At 34.3% G+C, this 22,930-nt stretch overlaps 2 protein-coding genes across 4 annotated transcripts in view; both read left to right on the top strand.

Moving 5' to 3' along the window:
• Positions 1–1,973, top strand: part of LOC117100567 — a 33,171-nt gene extending 31,198 nt beyond the window's left edge. For all 3 annotated transcript variants that reach the window (XM_033240342.1, XM_033240343.1, XM_033240341.1), the window contains one exon: positions 489–1,973. In XM_033240342.1, coding sequence (XP_033096233.1) covers positions 489–1,080 — 592 coding nt within the window. In that variant the 3' untranslated portion in view covers positions 1,081–1,973. The remainder of the gene's footprint in view (positions 1–488) is intronic.
• Positions 1,974–15,990: 14,017 nt separating this feature from the next.
• LOC117100566 (hyalin-like) overlaps positions 15,991–22,930 on the top strand; it is a gene marked incomplete at its 3' end in the record, with an annotated part of 28,236 nt that continues 21,296 nt past the window's right edge. The window contains exon 1 of the mRNA XM_033240340.1: positions 15,991–16,270. Within this exon, the coding sequence (XP_033096231.1) occupies positions 15,991–16,270 (280 nt within the window). The remainder of the gene's footprint in view (positions 16,271–22,930) is intronic.

The raw sequence follows: 22,930 nt of genomic DNA, 5'->3' as shown, positions 1-22,930 counted from the left end.
CTATTGAAGTCATCAAAGTTAGCAATTATCGACTTAACATATTAAATTAATTCATTGTTGTGGCAACATTTTTGATCAACTGGGTGATCCTAATGAAGTTGTATGCATAGACAACAGAAGGTCGGGGTTCGAATCCTGGTTAAGACAACTTTTTGCGCACTTGCAGATTCCTCTTTAACGTTCAAAATGTATATACTGTATAATTATAGTATACCACAAGACAAATTTAAAGTTTATATCTTCGAGTTTGAGTCCTGGTGGACGTTTATTTTTTGGGCATATTCCCTTTCTGTTACATTCCATAAATCTTCATTAATAGTATTTTCCGAAATGTTTAATTACATAGCATTACCACAAGATGGCTTATTGTTATTTCCCATTAAGTTTTCTTTAAATATATATATGTATATTATAAATTATATATATATATATAAATATATATATATATATATATATATAAGTTGAATTAATATTGTAATTCCTTTCAGTTGTTTCCTGACCCTACAACGTATGTACTATAGTGTTGCAATTCCTGTAGCCGTATCACTACTTTTCAACTTTGTCGTTTTTATTATGGTCTTGTACAATTTGAGCAAGCTCGGAAAAAACGCAACTAAGACTCAAAAAAGGCAAAAGAAAATCAAAAGCAAAGGGATGCAGATGTTACAAAATGGCGTGAGCATCGCAATGGTTCTGGGTTTAACATGGCTCATCGGCTTCTTCGCCATTGGAGATGCTTCAACAATGATGCTGTGGTTGTTTTGTATTCTTAATTCTTTCCAAGGATTTCTCATTTTCCTAATGTACTGTGTCAGAAATAAGGAAGTACGCAATCACTGGCTAAAGCTTTTTCGCAGTGTACCGGGAGGTACAAAACGCCTTCGATCGTTTATGTCCGGCGAAACACGACGATCAAGTTTATTCTCGAGTTTGTTCAAATCTCAATCATCTGGTAGGCAAAGATCATTCTCCAATTCGTCTTCGTATCCTACCCACCCTAGACATTATCACAGTGAAAATAGTCAAGTTAAGCTCGGAAAACACTCATCCACTTCGGAGAACGTCAATCTAAGGCGCTGATCCATTCTCACCAATTCATTTTTCCATACGTATTCTAAACGATAGTGCTAAGGTGGCCAACGTACTTCACATGTAAGCCGTGTGTAACCTATAAAAAATGATGATTCACCGTCGTAGTTACTTGAACGTATGAAAGAAAAATGTTGATGTTTGATATCAATTAAATTGAAATGCCAAAATCTTGCCTATATTAATTTGTTAAGTATTTTAAAGTCCTGTACCGCCTTTCAAATTTGACAAATACAAGTGACATGACTAATTATGGTCATGATGCTTATTAATTTGTTACTTTAAATGGTTGCTGCTGATTTTTTAAAAGCATCTTTATTCATTATGCTTTTTTTTCTCTTATGTAGGCCTCCTATTTTGAAATATTATATATATTATTATGTACTATACATAAATAACCACATTTATTTTGTTCAAGATTTTTAATTAAGGATACATTGATTATATTATGAACGAACCTATAAGTATGGTAATAGATACTGTATGCTCCTTTAGTTTATGAAAGTTCATTATTAAGGAATTCATGTACATATTATATATATACTGTACATATAAACGAAATTTGTCACTTAATCTATAATATTTCCATTCGATAATGGTTGCTTAGTGCGTATTTTTTGTCAGTGTACTCAACAGCTATTATTACAAAAGTATCTAAAAAAGTACAAGATGTTCACACGATAAGAGAAGAATTACAAAACAATCAGGATGTTGTGTCAGATGGTTTCAAGCAGGTATGGGAGGTTTTTTGCATCACCAATTTTAATTGAAAATACTTTATCATGTATTATGCTTTCTTTGCCGCTTTTGTATGTAAGGCTACATTTTTTACATGGTTTTCTTTATTACTAATAAAATGTTAAATAATAAATACTTGTTATCCAGGACATAGTGTGTTTACGTCAATAATTTTTGACTATACTTTCACCGCATTTTTTATGAGAATCATCGACTATATTAATAACGGACATCATTTTTGTTACATATTTACCAACATTAAAGAAGTATTCAAACCGAATCTGAGTTTTGGGATCGGAAAGCCGCCGAACCGATCAGAAAATAGGCCGACAACATAAGGACGCTAGCGTTCAGCGCATCGGAAATGCGATCCGAGTTTAGGTTTGAATGCAATGTGAATGCACTGTTTTCTTCTTTTGTTGTTTAGCCATTCAAAATAAGATACATTAAAAATATATGTATATTCTAATTATACGCATATCAGATTTTTTTTTTTCGCGTCGCACCTTTAGGCTATATCAAGAGGAAATAGTCAACTGTAGGTAGCGGTAGCTTTTACTACAAAGAAATGGGAATTCCGAACTAAGCAATGCGCATGCGCAGTCAACAAATACCTCGTGAATTATTTAAAAAAAAAACACAGTAAGCATGCGCTTGGAAATGCTAGACAGTCAGTGAGCATGTGCATTCAAAAAGTGACGTTATCGAGCAATGTCGAGCATGCGCAGTTACCAAAAAGAGTCTCAGGAACGAAATAGCGGCTGCGAAGACGTCTTAAGAACCAAATAGCGGCTGCGAAGAGAGTATGATTACCAAAAAATCGTCTTAGGAACCAAACAGCGGCTGCGAAGAGGGTATGTAATGGAAATTGGAAAACTATATGAAAAAATTAGAACTCTAGCGGGACGAAAGCCTCTATTTTGGCTATCTTAAAGCCAGTTCATCAGTGGTCGTCAGGGGGAATTGTAATTAAATTATCGCAAAAAAGTATGTTAGGCTCTATCGTACAGGTAGTTCACACGTACGTAAATCTATGCATTGACAATCCCATAAAAAATATCCACAGAAACTGACGACACAAGCTAGGGCCAGTGGCGTAACGCCTATGCGCTCTTATGCGGCGGTCCGCAGGGCCCCCGAATTCTAGGGGCCCCAAAGGGCCCTACCCATAGTTCCTCGATCTAGCAACCTGACCAAAAAGGACTTAAATAAAACCATAATGTGTCTCTGAAATCGACTGTAGGGCATATATCATATTATAATGATTAAAGAAAAGGGGGCCCGACGTGTCCCCCTCTCGGCCCGGGACCCCACTAAATTTGTCAAAAAAAAACAATTCTTGAGATAAAATGAAAATTCATAATTTTGTCTGTGAAGTGCCATTTCTGGCCATCTAAAGGTGCCATATTCAAACATTTTCTTACCTCAGCTACAACCATGGTGGGTAGGGTATTCCACATTTAATGTCAAAAAATACAGTGCCTTACACTGAAGAGGGTTAGGTTTAGGCTATTAAACTATTATCGAGATATCGTACGGTACCATGTTTTATCGACCCATAAAAAATAGCCACATACAGGCGGCAGTAGTAGAAAGGCCTAGTCAAGCGTGGGGGAGGGGGAATGAATACAAATGAATAAAATATTAAAATTAATACATTATTATTAATAAACAATGGTAAAAATGCGGTTTGGCTCGGGTTTTCAAATAAACAAATACAAACAGTAACAGACCCCATGGATGGCAAAACGAACAAGGGAAACAACGTAAAAGAGTAAGAGATGAGATCGATATTTATTTGGGGAAAAGAATGGTGCAACACAGCAAGAGAAAAAGATTGATTTGGCGTCGACATCCTGAAACATTTGTCCAGCAGTGGACCAAAAATAGCTGATGATGAAGCCTCTAAATTTTATCAACGTCGTCGAGCCTTGAGTAGGTGACAGCTTAATTTACCATATGGGACTACAACCCAGACAAACCCAGCACCACAAAAAATCTTAGATGACCCACCCTTTGATAATTCCATATTCGTTTTATCATTTTATTTTTTTAACATCAATTTCATTTTAAAAATAATCTTTAATTCATATACAGTATTATGCGTCTTGCAGTAAAAAATTAGGCGTAGGGCTATATTTATTGATCTATAGGAAAATACAGTTACAGATTTATCTATTGAAACAGCTAACTTAAATAAGATAACAAAATTTACACATAGAATAAATTTGGAAGTAGCTGTTTACGCAAATTGAATAAGCTACAGAAGTTGCGGCGTTTTCTTTATAGGAAATATGTCTTGTTTAATGGAATGTTAACAAACATAATAATAATTTAATCTTCATTTTACATTCAACATAAATTCACTGTACGCTTACACACAAGATTTCGTACATTGAAATATATATGTATATTATGTATATATATATTTTTTTTACAAATATACAAATAGAAAAATTAGCATTTCCAATCATCTCATATTTTACTATTGCATTAATATATATTTTTTCTAACTTGTATTTATTTTTTTTTCTATTGAGCACTTATGTAATATATTGTGTGTTAACAAATTTGATTTTCTTCACCTTCACCAATAGCATATGACAGTACAAGTAAACATAACAATTCCAATACTGTAAGTGAAGAAATATGAAAATACCGGTTTCAGATAATGGCAGTTTCATTTTTGTGTGCACTTCTTCAATAATATTATATAACCTTCTTGACATCCTTTTTTTTAAATCAGCTTTTTCGCCTCTATTATGAATTTCACAGTAATTAACTCCCCCCAACTAATCTTAAATATTAAATAATTACTAATCTTAAATCGTAAATAACAATGATAATTACCTTCATAAATCAATAAACTAAACGTATTTTTTCCTCTATGATGATATCATATCTAATTCATTGGTACATTGGAATTAGCTGAAAGCAACTCTTATACTTGAAACTAACCAATAGTACGGCTTTGACATTGGCACAACAGTAGTTACTTATACAGAAACGGATGCTGCTGGCAATGAAGAAATGCTCGTTTGGGGGTCATTATACTGGGTAGGATTTCTTATGGATAAAGTTCAAAATGTGCACACCAATTCTTGACTCATGATGATTACTTAGTGCAATTTTGTATTAATTATCTATTTTTCTTAATCAGACTACATACATTAAAGTATTAAAACGACTGTAAACATAAAACATTTCGCTTATGTCAAGCAATGCACTTTATCTACATTGCTTTAGTCTACCCATCTGTAAATGAGTACCAGCGAATTACTGGAAGTAACCTGCGGTGGAACAGCATCCCCCTCAGGGGGGGGGGGAGCATGTACGCTCTCATGAAACTGGAGATATGTGCCCGCCCTATGAGCCATGTGGCTCTGCAAGGAAGGAAACATAAAAGAAAGGAGAAATACTTTAAAACACTTAAATGCTTTAACAAGCACGCTTTGAAAAGTAAGCAATAAAAAGTAACTACATGTGGGTCACAAATTGAATCCATAAATTGTCATATTTTGGGACTAAATATTTTGAAATACCAAAACAATTCACTTCAAATAAAACGCAAAAACAAGCATGCTTTAAAAAAATAAGCCATAAGAGTATGTACATGTATGTCACAAATTGAATCTTTCAATCGTATTTTTTTTGGGACCATATATTTTCAGTACCAAACAAATTTCCTAAAATAAACATAAAAAATAATAAGTTTTTCTTGGATATTTCATTTATTTTCATTTGATCTCTATTTTCAATAAATTATTAGGATAAAACTCCTAAAATATTTAGCCAGTATGTACAAACAGTTAAAACATGTGTTTTGTATTCACACTAAGACACGCGTGCGGCTTTGCAAGCGGTGTGATCGGCTGCGTAAGGCGGGGTAAGCTAGACAGAGTACATCTGAATTTATGTGCCTTATCAAATACATGATTTAACCAGAATAAGTCTGGTTTGTAGGCCTGTGATCATCTTCGGATACCTATGGACACTAATAGCAAACAGACAAGCTTAGCCTGATAACGGTGATTTTAATAATTACAGTATTAGGATAATTTTAGTGTTGAAATTTTACAACATACTAGTTCGCCTCAAACGGATTTTTTTTTCCTGAAATAATAATGCTATGTTCGAAATTGAATTCTTCTATTAACTTCTTTGATAGATTTAATACCACCTCTGGTAGAGTGTTGATTAATTTTGACAGTCTCCACTGATCCAAATACACCAACTGCCAATGTCTCATGGAAGTTGCTGACAGCATCTGACAACAGTGGAATTGATCCAAAGCTTGATTCCAACTTACAACCCTACTATATCTAGGATTGGTTAAACAGAGGTGAAGTATACGGCTACAGATAGATCTAACAACACAGCTACTTCTACATTTCGAGTTATCGTTATTGGTAAGATTATATCAACTTATGAAAGATGTTATTTTTATTCTTTAGCTTTCAAGAAAATGAAAGTAATCTACCCTCTTTGTTACTGTGCTCTAGATACAGAAGATCCAATTCCTACATGTCCACCAAATATGCCATTTGTTGAAACTGACTTGAGGAGTGCACACGCCATAGTAACTTGGATGACTCAAGTCAAAGACAACTCAGGCCAATTCAAAGTAGCGTCAACACATTCACCAATTTTGCCTTTCCAATTGGAAATACAACTGTGACATATAATGTACAGGATTTTGAGGGAAACACAGCCGAGTGTTCGTTTAACATCACGGTTAAAGGTAATTATTTATTTATTATACTTAAATGATTCATCCTCGTAAGTGAAAAGGTACACAATTACATGTATACATATAATATATAGAATGAATTAGAGGGTGCGCTCTCTTACCCTCTCGTATGTGAAAGCGCGATTAGTTTCGATAAAAAGGGTCATATGACCACTAAACGAACATAGGTTACATGTTGCATGTCATCCCATGTTGCATGTCATCCGTTCAGGTATTTTCTTTACGTAATATCATGTTTTATGATTTACAAAGCATGCTTCATGGACATGAACATTTAGCGTTGAGTTTAGGTACAGGTTTTGATAGCAGGAACCAATAAGAATTAAATTGTCTCATGATTAATAACACAATAAGCCAATGGAATTCATTAAGTTTCCAACAAGGAGGAGCCATGTCCTTTTTAAAACACTCTGAACATTTTAATAGAGAGGGAAGTCAACAAATCCAGGAATTCTGTGAGAGGAGAGCGGTACCTCAGCCCAAGGGCCGTGGCTCTGGCCATGTGGTCATTCTATCGGAGTACTGTACCAACATAATTCTAAACTAACTTAGATGGGGCAGAGTCTACAATGTTCAGCTCTGACCGAACTGACTGTAAATAGAGACCGGGTAGGCTGCTGTTCCCAATCTAAAGTTAAGTTTAGTTGGCTGGAGTATTTTAATTTTTGTTAAAGTTTTTACATGGGATGGTTGATGGTGTTACTTCGGATGGACGGTTTGATTTCTGGACTATAATGATTGACTTGAATCTTTATTTGCCATTCCTGCTGAATTTGGATTCGTTGCTATATTTTATAACTTTCGCTGTAATTCGCTATAGTTTGCATATCATCGAACACTATTAATATTTTTGGACAGTTGCTGAATGAACTATGCCTATCATGTTTTATCTTAAAATTGTTCTCACGTGAGTAGTTGTTAGGTTAGTTTAAGTTACCGTTTAAATCCCCCATTGTAATCCCCCTTTATTTACTAAATATTATAGTTGTGTTAACATAGAAAGGATTTTGTAGTTTAAGCCTATCGACTGAGCAGCGCGTAACTGGAACCCGAGCCCCCACGATGAATTAAGTGACTGTTAATCGCTTACTATCAAGTGGGGTTAAACACCCAGTAAAAACTCTTCTAACCTATTACTTACCCTATGACCTAATCCAATATAGGGACTACTGCAGATATGTGCCCTGTCCGTTCCGTTTCGTGCCCTGTGCTCTCCATTTCGAGCCATGCCGTGCTTGCCCAGATTTGTCCCATTTGTGCATAGGCTTGAACAAGAAGGGTCTACTTTGAAGTGCTACGCCACTAACCCCCGAGCCAACTGTAGCTCTGAGTAAATAGGTTATTTTGTAAGTGCTAATTAAATTTTTATTTATTTAAAACAATGAAAATAAAGAACATTTGTATTACACAGTAACAGTAGCGCTAATTTCCACAGTACTAACCATTCCGCTATATAAACGATTGGATATGTTACATGGCTTTATTATGTCAATGTTAAGCCATAATTCTCTACACTTAAATATAAACAAAACAAAACAAAAAAACGGGGGAAAAAACTTAACCAGGTAATTACAACACTAGCGACTGCGCTACCAAGGTGATTTAGGAAATTATGTTACGAACGTTAATCCATGCTTGTTTATCTACACTAAATACTGAATATTCATGTAGATAATGCAAATTTGACAAGCAGGTATGTGTGTACCCCTTGCAATCCCATTCTGGATAAGGAATGTAAATATAATTATATCAGTGAGACCAAGGTATTTACATACACTTGTTTTTCATAAAACGGTAAAAAGAATCTTTACGTTGAAGTGCTAAAAATGGCATGTATCACAATGTACAGGTACACAAGGCCCATTTAGCGCTTTTGCATTATAATAAATACACACCGTCCTTAATCATTTAATGAATCAGTTTCACCACTTAGCTCCGTAACATAGTGTACGTGCAATTAGTGTGCGTCGCATGCTATCTCCAAGTGATGACATCCAAACCATTAATATCCATCCTCATTCAGGTTAATGAATTGCTTATCATTACCAGCGGTTGGCAGGCTGTAAAATGCCATGGACATCACAATGAAACCAAAATCGACAGATCCACGAAACCCATTACTGGAAAGACTTTCCATGATTTGTCAATTTTTCTCTTTATGTCATAACCATTGTCGGCAAATATTTGGAGCCACTGCTACATTGTATGGACATGGGTCTGATAGAAATGTAAAATCACACCACCATCGGCTTTGCGAAGAAAACCACATTTAGTAGCAAAATCGGTAAGAAAAGAGCAGCTATCTTAATTTGGTTTAATTTAATTGGCTTTTTGTTCAAACATTTTCGAATAATAGTTTAGTACCATCAGTGTTATATCACGTTAATGGTTAAACGACGACTATGTAGTTATAGTTAGTAATATAGTTGTCCTAGGTTAAACTTATTATTTCAACAATTATTGATTGCAAAATTGTGCCTAGTTTTACTTTTGTTTAGTATGTTGACATTGTCAATTTGGATACGGAACCTGTGTGTTTTCCACATAAATTGATCGTAGGAGAGGTCGTGGACTTCATTCCCGCCGGAGGCACTTTTTTTTCCAAAACATTGTTAAGAAACTGTTTGTGGTTATGCACGATACGATCTTTAAACATTCATGTTCCTTAATCAAGCAATTGTTGTAGCATAATTGTGATTATTTATATAATTTGTACATATAATACAATATATCGGTTGGTTGAGGAAGTGTCATGGTTGAATTAATTGATTGATTGGATGATTGACTAACAGCTACAGGTCGTGTGTTCGATTTCCACCGAAGGCACCTTTTTTAAAACATTAAGGAATCTTTTCGTGGTTATGGCCGATACGATATTTATACATCACTGATCCGTAACAATATTGTATCAGTATTTGATTATTTATTTTATAATACATGTATACATACGCAACAGACACTTCTGCTGCAATTGTGTATAATTTTAGGTACTGTATACCTTTCACCTGTAGCCAATTAAAAAAAGTACAATCACCTGTAGAAATAAAATCCTTTTGTAAAATTCCTTTTCAGTATACTATTCTGAATACATATTATTCATTTCATTTCATTTCATTTATTAGGTACATTGCTGTGAGACCTCCAACTGCCAAACAATTTATAAGTATTCTTTGTATTTGTATACACCCAAACCTTTTTATAAGTTTCTTTGTACAACCTTGATATATGTATGCCACATAGTTCTCACTTTAAACTACATTGCCAGGCGTGAAATTGAAACTTGTTGCGAAACTAGGCCAAAACGTTTGGCACAGCGTTTATCGGTTCAGGCATAACATGTAGGGGTAATCGGATTGTGTCAACGCAATTTATCTTCGTTTTGTCTTTCTACTTGAATATAAAGTACCTGGTAAGATGTTGTAACTTTATGGAACTCGCTACTTCAAGAATACTCCTTGGCTTTTGTCGCACACCTTCTTTGTCCGTCCTTTAATAGACCTTTCCGCTAAGCTACGCCTCTAATTGGATATATTGTTGCTGGGGTCCCACAAAAAGTTAGCGAAAATAAGATAACCTATCTTTCCTTTTACACCATATGCCCATAAGTGTGTCGAAAAAATGTAGACCATATGTATTCTATTTGCAGGGTTTTTTTAATAATATATATGTATGGCCTTGATAACTGAGCATCGGTGTGATGGTTTATTAATCTTTTCTTTTTGTTGCTTTGTCTTGGATTGTCAGGAATGGTGTGAAGATCATTCATGGTTGTCTTTTTATTTTGCAACTTCTAGTTCTTTTTTGGTAGGCACATCAACCGTAAATGCATTTCCAAAGTATTTAATTTTCACAAAACTGCTTTAGAGGTGTATTCTCGATTTCATATTTATTTTCTGCATACCTCCTACAAGGTTGTTAAAATGTTCTGCGAGATGCTTTGATCGACTACAATAAACTAATTTAATTCATCCTTAGAGATGTTTGCTTTTTTAGTGATTATTTCCATGTACATGATGAATATGAGCAGTAAGGTAACAAGGCACAGCCTTGTCACAGGTGGGGCCGTTTCTATATTCTGTTGTTTTCGTAGAGTGCCATGAAGTGGCCAAAAAAATGAGATTTGCTTACACGGTCGAAGACCTTTTCTTGATTAATGCATATCTATGGAGCTCCATTCAATTCAATGCTATTTTCATTGTTGAAAATGAGTAAATATGACATCCTGATCACCTCTTTTTTCCGAAATTCATACCTGAACAAACAGCGCATAAAATGACACACGATTTAAAGACAATGTATATGTAACTCTTGGAGGGGTTGATAAAAACCCTTTCTAGAAAGTTGGTGGCAAAGATGTGCAGGCTTGTATCACCTAGTCTGTGGGCTGCCATCGATTCAGCGCTTGTAAATTAACCCCAGTCTGAATAGGTTACGAACCAGGGATTTATTTAACATTCCTACTCAATTTTGGGGGTATGAGTTTACTAAAGTAATATGTAAGAGTATCGGGGCAAAGTAAGTGTTTTAGGTTAATTTGAAACACTGTGTTTCGTCCATAGAACGTACGTAATTGACCTGTTTTCAATGCTTCGTTTTTATGATAATTGTAAATATTATAATAGGTAAAATAATATACGTGTATTTTCTCATTTTGAAAAGTTAGAAGTAAGTGTTTTAGGTTAACTTGAAACACCGTTCGAAGTTGACCTGTTTTCAATTTTAACGAACATTTCTGAAGAGGAAAATAAAAGGCAAAAATTAAGAACTTAGTATTGTTGACGATTAATTGTTTAATAAGATAATAAGAGAGTCCTAGTTTCTGCTATTTCCTAGCATAATGATAATTATTATACCACTGTAGCCGTTTTGGTGTTTAATCTAAATAATTATTTTAATAAACAATTATCAAAATATTATACAATGATAATAATACTGTGCAGTAATTAATAGGTCTAATAATATGTATATAATATAATAATGTAGGTTAAAAATAATAATAAAATAAAACAAATAGTGATGTTTAAAATTATAATTATATATAGGCCTTAGTATTAATATGAAATTATAGCCTACATGGTCCATTTTCCACACCCCCGCACCCCAATGGCTATCCTGGATACGTCCCTGACTCCAGACAGCGTTTTTGAACTGGGGAAGGGGTGGGTGGGTAACAAATATTATCGCGAATAGAATAGAATCTGAATAGTAATTTTCATTGCATAATTGTTAATTAAGGACTTTTACTGTAGGTATTTGTACTTGATTATAATTTATTAACATTGAATTCTGATACAAGAATGTTATTGCGCTCATCTTTTCTTCTATTCGTTTAATATATTAGTCGTTACATAATAGGCATTGTATTAGGCATTATACATATCCTTTAGCCTACTGTACACCGATATGAGTTCTGGAAGGCTCCAGTAGCCGATAATGAAAATGAACATAATGGATGAAATTGCGATATAATTTCTTCCACATTTGTACAGTAAATCATAATAAATATTTCTTCCTTACACCAATTAAAAGATGATTAATTATCTTTTTATTTTGCACCTTCTAGTTTTCGTTGAAAAGTACATATTATTCAGTAAATGTATTTCCAAGGCATTTGAATTAGAAACTTGCTTTAGAGGTGGGTATACTTTTGGTTTTTAATTGATAATCTTTTTCTGACTAGCACTCTGTCTTCCTGGGGGTAATTTCATATTTATTTAGTACATTATTATTGAAAATAATGCCAATTCCGGTCGAAAAGCCTTGGTATTGAAGGCCTATAGATCATTAAAATCGCCATGAGAATTGTAATTACATTATCTCAAACAACATTTTATTTGGGTGTTGGTTGGGGACGCTAGCAAGTCTGAAGCTGAAGCATAACAATCGGCTATGATAATAAAAATAATAAAATATATTTTTAAAAATTGAAAACAAATAATAATAGTAATAATAATAATAATAATAATAATAATGATAATAATAATAATATTGATGAATAATAATATTAATAATAATAATAATAACAATAACAATAACAATAACAATAACAGTAATAATAATAATAATAATAATAATAATAATAATAATAATAATAATAATAATAATAATAATAATAATAATAATAACAATAACAGTAATGGTATGGTAAGAACATATTGCTAAAGAAAGTCTATATGGTAGGCCTAGGCCTACATCAAATCGAATTGAAGTCACCCCGGCCCCAAGTCAACTCGACCGCAAGTCAACTCGGCACCATGTCTACTCATACTGTCAGCAATAGACATTCCACTCCGTAAAAATCCTTTGATATGATGCTTGAGATATCATGACTCATGCATTTTTAGTATAACAATACTATAGTTTTTATAGTATTTTTGAAGCTATTATGAAACACTCAGTTGACTTGTTTTCAATGCTTCATTTTTATGCTAATTTTTCATGTATTTATAGGTAGAATATATGTGTATTTCCTCATTGAGTTTCTCCTCATTTTGAACAGTCAGAAGACACATTTAGCTATACAGTACAATGATGTACAGTATAATCTCACATTCTCTTCTGGTTGTATTACTTTTACTGACTGGTTTCTCATCGAAAGGTATGTTATGTCATCTATTTGCTTATACGCAGCTGCCCAGTTTTAATTGAAAGAGCGTTTTTCAGTCAGCTTTATTTTTAACAATTCAAAAATTATAGTCTGGGCGCAGTAGGAAATTAGCGGGAAAAAAGTAAAGGAAAATTTATTTTTGGTTTTTCTGAAACAGTATATCATATAGTGTCTCAGAAAAAAATCCCTATTCTTAGAGCTTGGGCAATTTTTTTTTATAGCACTTTGACTAATTAGCATGGGGGTAGGGGAAATAAATGTATGTTTTTAGTCACTTTTACATATTCTATGTATATCAAATGTAACAAGGACTTGGCTAAATAGTTACTCTTCACTCTCATTAAAAAATCAGAATGATGACGTCTCATCACAAAAAATCCAAGATGGCTGCCATTTTGGCTGTAAAAACTTTTTTTTAAAATGTAAAATTAACTTTATTGTTATCAGAGCAATTTTAAAACAATGTTATACATACAACAATAAAATAAAACATATACACACACAAATATATATATATATATGCATATATATAAACATGAATTCCCCAGATTCCAGTTCATATTCCAAATAAGCTTATATGAATGTTAGTCTGGCTGAACTCAACGGCTTTCTGTGGTTTGTGGTAAAGGATAACTCTTCAGTGTAAATACTTTTAGATAATTATAAGGACATTCGCTGACCACAACTACAATTTGTGGTATACAAAGTTAAACAAGTAGGAGTTTATTGTATTGCAGTCAATCTGATACTGACACCGACTCTACCGGGACGAGCAATAAACGAGCCACCATCCACTTAAACTCGATACATCTATAATATAATAGATTTGCTGTGTGCGCGATCATTGGCGGATCCAGTCATGGAGGGAGAAGGGAGAATAGGGTAGCTAGCTACCCCCTATCTTTCATTTGAAAAATCCTCAGATATAGCCCTCCGTGACCAAATACAAAGTAACCTTTGTTTTTTTTTAGGCCTACATAGGCCTATACTTTGTATTTTTTTCTTAAACATAGGTCTACGCCATATATTCAATTCCCATTCCACACACATTCAATCAAACCATTGAACTACACATTTTCAAGCATTTATAATTTACAAGTGATTAACTTTCATTAAAAACACAAGTTAGTTTTTATACTTTTTGCTACGATAATTTAAATGGTTTGAAAGACAACGGCTGAAGTTACAACATGACCAATAATTAAAAATTTAATAACGGTTTAACTATTTAATGTTTTATTATTTGAATTATTATTATTAGTTCAGCACCACAAACAGTATGTATAAGTTCTACTGTTTTCTCTACTCTCTCCGTTCCACGCGCCTCAGGATATTGGTTAAGTAACAATTATTGTTGTGTCTTCTTAATAATGTAATAATAATAATAATAATAATAATAATAATAATAATAATAATAATAATAATAATAATAATAATAATAATAATAATAATAATAATAATAATAATAATAATAATAATAATAATAATAATAAAGATTTATTAAGCGCACATCTCCACTAAAGTGCTCAAGGCGCTTGTGAAAACCATGAAAAAGCTTATCCTTTTAAACTAAAGGCTACCAGAAAAACGACCATAACCTACATCACTGCTTCCGTTTATCGGCATAATTTTCTTCCTCATCATCATTCATCATCAATCACCATCTACCTCATTATCTTCCTTCTCCTTATCAACCGCATCATCCTCATCCTCCTCATCACCATTCTTATTAGTAGAGGCTAAATATGGTTTAACCTTAAACAAACTCTAATAAAAGGACTTTCTGCATATTCTCGTACGTCTATGCGTAAATAATTATGGAAAAATTTTTGCCGCCTTTTTATAGATGCGTTGACCAGATATTCAGGGTCAAGGGTCAAAGACCTTTATATAACATGTTCTGGGTCATAAGTTTTTAACCACTTGCTCTAAAAGCACAAAAATAGTATTTACACCTGGGTTTTAGGGGTCAACAATTATGGAAACATTTTTGCCTTTAAGCGTTGACCAAATATTTAGGGTCAAAGGTCAATGACCTTTATACAACTATGATTGTCATAACTCCTCAACCAGTTCGCCTAGATGCACAAAAATAGTGGCTACACCTAGGTTTTTGGGATCAACATTTATTGAAACATTTTTGCCACCTTCTAGTAGCTGTGTTGACCAAATATTCAGGGTCAGAGGTCAATGACCTTTATACAACATATGATGATCATAACTCCTCAACCACTTGGTCTAAAAGCACAAAAATAGTGTATGAATTACTATGTCTATGTTAAATTAATATTATCTATTAAAATTGTATATTTAAATAATATAGTAATAGGCATAGCCTAGGCCTAAACCTAGTGACTAGCCTATGTGTGTAGTGTATAAAATATGAATAAAAAGTATAAATAAATGCAAATTGTGAAAGAATAAAGGAAGAAGGAAGAATAGGATAGAGATTTGGAACGGCTGAAATATTTTCCAAAAATATACAATATTAGTCACTATTCGACATCGAATAAGTCCGATTGATGTCGAATTTTTTTGCACTACACACATACTTTAAAGACAGTTTAAAGTCTGGTACGCGTTCGAACCGCGGCTCTGGTGTGAGGAGGGTCATCAAAGCCAGCGGGAGTATGCCCGACAATTGGTCTACATTCCTGAGATGTGATGACAACAAATCAGAGTGTTTCCATTAATTGCAAACGAAGTAGTTGAGAACATTGACACAAACCACGGATTGTTTGTAGAGTCTCTGGGAGACGGAGCTGTAGCAAACCAGTATGTAGATCTGCAACCATTGCTATGTAACATGAAAGAGGCAGATGAACGTATGTTTGTTCATGTTAAACATGCTGCTGAAAATTTTCCACGCATTCTTGTCAAGACTGTAGACAGTGATGTTGCTGCTATTGAGTTGTCAGCTTTCCACAGAATACCTGCATGGCATCCAGGAGCTTTGACTCGAGGGGAAGCACTTAAAGTACATTCCAATACACACGATTGCTACTTCTCTGGGACCACAGATATCAACCGCTCACAATTGTCGTTTCACTACTTTAGCGGTTGTGATACAACTTCATCTGTTCAAGGTAAGGTAAACCGGCATTTAACGAAAATTGGAAAAAGATGCCATGTATGATTCCAGTATTCTAGAGAATCTGTAGGAGATGTTAGTGAAACAGACACTAAAACAGGAGACAACAACCTAGTTCTAGACACTAGAACTATGTTGTTGCTATGTACTGCGGCACATTTGATGATAAGAAGGTAGATGATGCAAGGTGATACCTATTTACAACTGGGGAAAGGCAATACCCCCCAACATCAGCTGCATTAAAGAAACATGTCAAACGATCTGTACTACAATCCAGGAAGTGGTAAAACTGTCTAGATGCCCTCAGAGTTGAACAGGATCCAGTTAATTGGGGATGGATGAAGGACGACAACAAATTTACTCCAGTTTGGAGCTCTCTACCGAATTTTTAAATGTCGCCAAGGTGTTAATTCGTTGTGGACACACAAACCAGTGGCGGATCCAAAGGGGTTCAGGGGGTTCGGACGAACCTCCCTCTGTGAAGAAACGTAACAAAATACTACTGGGTCCTGGCTTACATAATTCATGCTAACTAGATGTGGATCCAAACCTTCGCCCACTTCGCCCAGGCGAAGGTCAGGGTGAGAAATCAAAATAAAATGTTGACCATTTTTTCCAACAATCATACTTACTTTCCTTGACACTTATTTTGTACATTATCATTAGGAAAATGTTTAAATCCACGCTATCCTATACCTTACACTTTTACACTGATACCAGAGAGAGGCACATTCCCAATACCTTATGGTCTTCCACTTCTAGCGCATGATATATGCATAGCAAACGTTATGTAACCACTAATAATACCCAGGTCCAGTCTTGGCGTAGGTATGGGCAGTGCAGTATCGGGGGCTCGTTTAAGGTCTAATCTGGTCTAATGATCTAAAAATATAACTTTAAAAAATCCTATTTAAACTTTAAAAGGACCCTTCAATAATAATTATTATGTTTTAGAGGCTATAATATTGATTATATTCATTACAATTTACCTATTACCAATTTCCCACACGCTGCAAGTAAAAAAACCCCCAACAAACAAGCCCTTACATACGATGCACTAATGTACTTTTTTAAATCACATTTCTAAAGCAATAACATATCGTCACGCACATTTGTGTTTGTGGTATTTTAAAGTTGGTTCAACTATTATTGTGTATGTTTTTAAACACTTCAGATCATCATAACTTCACGAATACATACTTTTTGAAATCACATTTCTAAAGCAATAAAATATCGTCACGCACATTTGTATTTGTGGTATTTTAAAGTTGGTTCAACTATTATTGTGTACGATTTTAAACACTTCAGATCATCATAACTTCATAAATATTTTAGATTCACTTCACTGCAAGTAGCGCAGGTCGAGATGACTGTTTTATTATTAAATGGTAATTGGTATTATCGTGATGGAATAAACAATACCTGGATTTGTGTCAGGAGAATCAATAGGGGGGCCTATATGTGTAATTTTGCCCAACTTGTGAAAATGTTGCCCAACTTGTCGTGAAAATGTACTGAATAATCAGTGCGTGTGAAAGTTGTTCTCCAGTGGGACTCGAACACAGTTCTCCAGTTCCAGATCACTAGTCTGGCATCATACCTCTAGACCACCGAGCTTGCACCTGATGGCCAGTGCTGAATTCGAGCCATAGTTACCAACCGTCACGCATCGTGCGGGACAGTCCCGCGTTAAGTGATTTTGGATGAAACACGCATTTTGCGGAAGCACATGCTAGATCATAAATGTGTCACGCATTTAGCACTTACGTGATAACGAATTATCACAAATTCAGGGGAAAACGTATTTAAAATTAGAAGAAATTGGTTTTATCAAAAATATTATAAAAACGGTCATACAGTAGCTTGAGTAATTAGAGAGTTTTCATTATCTCGTTCGAAAATCAATTCACAGATAAAGTTTCTCCTTTCTGACCAAAACAACCCAGCCAACCACGCACTTGTAGAATCTGTCGCGAGCAGTCTTGCGCGTTTATTGTTACAACCAACCGTTGGTTATGTGACTGGAACCCGAACTTCCGCAGGGGTTACATAATAAGCAGTATACCGTATATACTCGCGTATGTCCTATAAGGTGACCCGTGGGACGACCCCTAGTTTAGGAGATTTTTGGTTGATATTTGTATGTCTGGTAGTAAGTTCGCGTGTTACGGACGATCCGCACATAAGACGAACATGATTATACAAATCTAAAATATGAATGCCGTGCGTATAAGATGACCCCCTTTTTCTCGATCGTAATTTGCTATTTTAAGCCACGTCCTATTATACGCGAGTATATACGATTTGTTTTAAAACCCTAGCTCACCTGAGCGTTAGTCATACAGTGGCGGGTTCAAGGGGGAAATTTTCCATGGAGAGGACCCCACCCCCTTTCATTTTAGGTGTTTTTGGAAACATTTTGAACCCCCTCTTTCAAATCCTGGATCCGCCCAAACTGTGAACTTGGAAGCTGCAAATGCAGAAAGAATGGATTAGGATGTACCGAGTTGTGTGGTTGCCAGGGAAAATGTTAGACAAGACCTTACAAGAAGTCTGTGCTCATCTACGTAAACATTAAACATATGTTAATAATTACGAACTATAATTTATGTTTATTTGCTTAGAAATAACATGTGAAACTATGAGAATGTGTACCGGTATATGTAATAGAGATACAGCATAATTATGTTATTGTCGTAGTCATTAATAGAGTTCACAGATGGTTGATCAATTGGTGCACACTTTATTCCTTTAAATGTACTAACATACACCATATTGAGCAAAATAGACATTCCAAAGTGTAAAGCGGGTAATAGATTACAGCCATCTTGGAATTAAAAATCATCACCATGTAATCATAATGGATATTGTATCAATATGCTTGTAAACTCCAAAAATATACACCATTTTACTGTAATCGAGCCCTAAAATTATTAAAGATATATGCATTGACATACTCATTTGAATGCGGCTCTCTTGGAATTCAAAGTGGCCATCATGCAATCATAATAAAAGTTATATCTATATAATAGGTTTTCTTAACGCCAATTACAATGACTTTGTCTCCCAAATCAAAAATCATAAGTGAGGTTGTATCCAAAATGTTTCTTGTGACCAATAATTACACCATATTTACTGAATGTAATAAAGGTGTTATAAAAGAATAAGCCTTGAAACCATGTATTTGGTGGCCATCTTTGAATTCAAAAGAGCCAATATTTATTCAGTCAGTATTTGTAATTGCATATATTTGTTTAATAAACCCGAAAACATTCACCGTAATTGAGGCTCTACAAGTTCAGATATGCGTTGTAATGCAATTTAATGGCAGCTATTTTGGAATTCAAAATGGCCACCATGCAATCGAAATGTAAGTTATACCAATGTTTGTTGACCCCAATACCATATACTTTGCCCCCAAAATCAGAACACTTTAGGTGCCTTTCAGCTGAGATATACCTAAAAAGTGAAAATTTGGGGTCCACCATTTTGAAATCCAAAATAGCCGCTTTCCCCTGACCAAATTTTGGGCAACCCTTCAATTCCATGTTGTTGTTGTGCCAAGTTTCAGAATGTTATCGCAATTTGAAGGATTGGTTCACTTTACAGGCCTACTATAGGTGTGGACAATATTTGTGTGCTTCTGGACCAAGTGGTTGAGGAGTTATGACCATCATATTATATTGGATAAAGGCCAGTAACCTTTGACCTGGAATATTTAGCCAGCGCAGCTACTAGAAGATGGCAAAAATACTTTAATAAATTGATCCCAAAAAACCTAGGTGTAGCCACTATTTTTGTGCATCTAGACAAACTGGTCGAGTTATGACGATCATAGTTGTATAAAGGTCACTGACCTTTGACCATAAATATTTAGTCAACGCATCTACTAGAAGGCGGTTAAATGTTTCCATAAATGTTGAACCCAAAAATCTAAGTGTAGACACAATTGTTCGTGCTTTGAGACCAAGTAGTTGAGGATGTATGACCCGAAACTTGAAATATAAAGGCTATACTGACCTTTGACACTGAATATTTGGTCAACGCAGCTACTCTAAGGCGTCAAAAATTTCCCATAATTGAGGAGTTATGACCATTATATGTTGTATAAAGTTCATTGACCTTTGACCCTGAATATTATTTGGTCAACGCAGCTACTAGAAGGTGGCAAAAAAAAATTGAATAAATGTTGATCCCAAAAACCTAGGTGTAGCCACTATTTTTGTGCATCTAGGTAAAGTGGTTGAGGAGTTATGACGATTATAGTTGTATAAAGGTCAATGACCTTTGACCCTAAATTTTTAGTCAACACCGCTACTAGAAGGCGGTAAAAATGTTTCCATAAATGTTGACCCCAACAATCTAAGTGTAGACACAATTTTCGTGCTTTGAGACGAAGTATTTGGTCAACGCAGCTACTATAAGGCGTCAAAAATTTCCCATAATTGTTGTCCCGAAAAATCTCGGTGTAGACACTATTTTTGTGCTTTTAGAGCAAGTAGTTGAAGAGTTATAACCTGGAACATGCTGCATACAGGTAATTGACCTTTGACCCTGAATATTTTGTAAACGCAACTATAAAAAGGTGGCAAAAATTTGTTCATGACTTTTCAAATATAGGCCTACAAGAATATGCAAACAGTCCTTTTATTAGAGTTTGTTTAAGGTTAAATAGGATTTTTGTCACATTTAGCCTGTACTATATCTTCATCACCATAATCATAATCATCATTATCATCATCCTAATCATCATCCTCATTACTGTCATTATCATCATCGTCATCATTACCATCATCATTTTCATCATTATGCTCTTCATCATCAGTCACCATCATCATCATTGATGATGATGAGGAGGAGAATGAAAGTGAGGACGAGGTGAGGATGAGAGGCATCATTCTCACCAATCATTTTCTATCATTCTCATCACCATCATCACAACCTTTATCATCAATCATAATCATCATCATCTTCTTCCTCACCATCATCCTCATCATCTTTCTTCTCCTCCTCATCATCAAAATCCTCCTTATAGTGGGGATTATAATGAAGATGGGGATGAAAATGAGGAAGATGATGATGATGATAATAATAATGACATCAGTATAGTAAGAATAACAGTACTAACGCTAATATTAATGTGAATTATAAGCTGTACATTTTTTTAAACGCATAAGAATAATCTGATATACTATATTAATAATATTATAGAGTAACAGCATAATAGTATAGTAATGATGATGAAGAAAAATGTAGTGTAGAAAAATTAAATTTAAATTGGTAAACATTTCCTTTAATTTTGATTGTAGTCTTGGAATTTGGTGTGTTAACGTCATCATTCCAATTTGCTTGGGAGGTGGGGAATTCCCGTCAGACAGGCCTAGACTCCCATCGTCCGATGCCACGACGAGGTCGCCACACCACAAATAATGATTTGCTTATCCATATTATTTTGGACCCACACTATCAGACCCCCAGGTCCTCTACTAAACGACTATAATGGGTAAGTATTTAACTAAGGTCCTGTCAGTTTTCACAGTTATAGAAAAAAAAATAAAAGTGACTAAAAATATAAACATGTTTCCCATACCCCGATCCAAAAATTGGTATTTTAAAGCAAAATTTCACTATTTCGTTTTTTCGTTGGGTTAACTTTGTAGTAGTTCATTAATTATATATATTTTTTATTCCTGTATGTATAATATTGTATTGAGATTATATTTACGTTGATAATAAAATTATTTTTACATTAAAAACATAGTTTTTCCCACCATAATGGATGCCATCTTGGAATTTGTCATGATGACGTCATCATTATTCCGATCAAATTTTTTAATGAGAGTGATGAGTAACTATTTAGCCAAGTTGTTGTTACATTTCATATCCACAGTTTATGTAAAAATGACCAAAAACATAAATTTATATTTCCCCTACCCCCATCTTAAATAGTTTAAAATAGGGTATTTTAGGTCAAAATTTTAAAGTGTAGTAAAAAAAATTTCCCAAGCCCTAGGCATGGGGATTTTTTTTTTCTGAAACACTATAAGGTTATGCTGATTTAAAAAAAAAGCAAAAATTAATTTTCCTTTACTTTTTTCCTTCCTTCATTAATTTCAGCAATTTTACAACCAGGCTATTAATGATAATTGCGATGGGCTGTACGGGGGTCAAAAGGATAAGGTCTAACTTTCTAAGTGAGCTTTTGTATTTGAGTCAGTGCGGTCTGAGCATTTTGACAGCGTTTTGTCAACCTCTGTCAAAAAAGAGTTGGTGACGTAAAAAAAAATGATTTGGGAAGAGAGACAAGGTGGAAAAGAGGCTGATTAAGAATTACAATTTTGCACCTTTTCAATTCTATACCCTGTTTTGATAACTTTTTTAGGCCACGTAATCCAATAAGAGTATTATAGTTTTTATTCATGGTACAATTTCTATCTGAATTATAGAAGCCTATTATTTTTCTGTAGTTTAATAGTCTATCATACCTTGGCATTTACATATTAACCATGTGTGCACATTCATAACTTACTAAATATTTTCATGTCTTATTGTAAAAATAATACCTTTAAAGAGTCAGGTTATTTGATTTATAACCAGAGACAAGACGTATTATATATACTGTACATGACTATAATGAAACACCGCTAATAAATGT

This window comes from Anneissia japonica, unplaced genomic scaffold (genome assembly GCF_011630105.1).
Source record: "Anneissia japonica isolate Jap-2015-1 unplaced genomic scaffold, ASM1163010v1 scaffold284965_len83405_cov169, whole genome shotgun sequence".
Taxonomy (NCBI): Eukaryota; Metazoa; Echinodermata; class Crinoidea; order Comatulida; family Comatulidae; genus Anneissia; species Anneissia japonica.
Note: the sequence above shows the minus strand (reverse complement) of the source record. Positions and strands in the feature narration are given on the sequence as shown.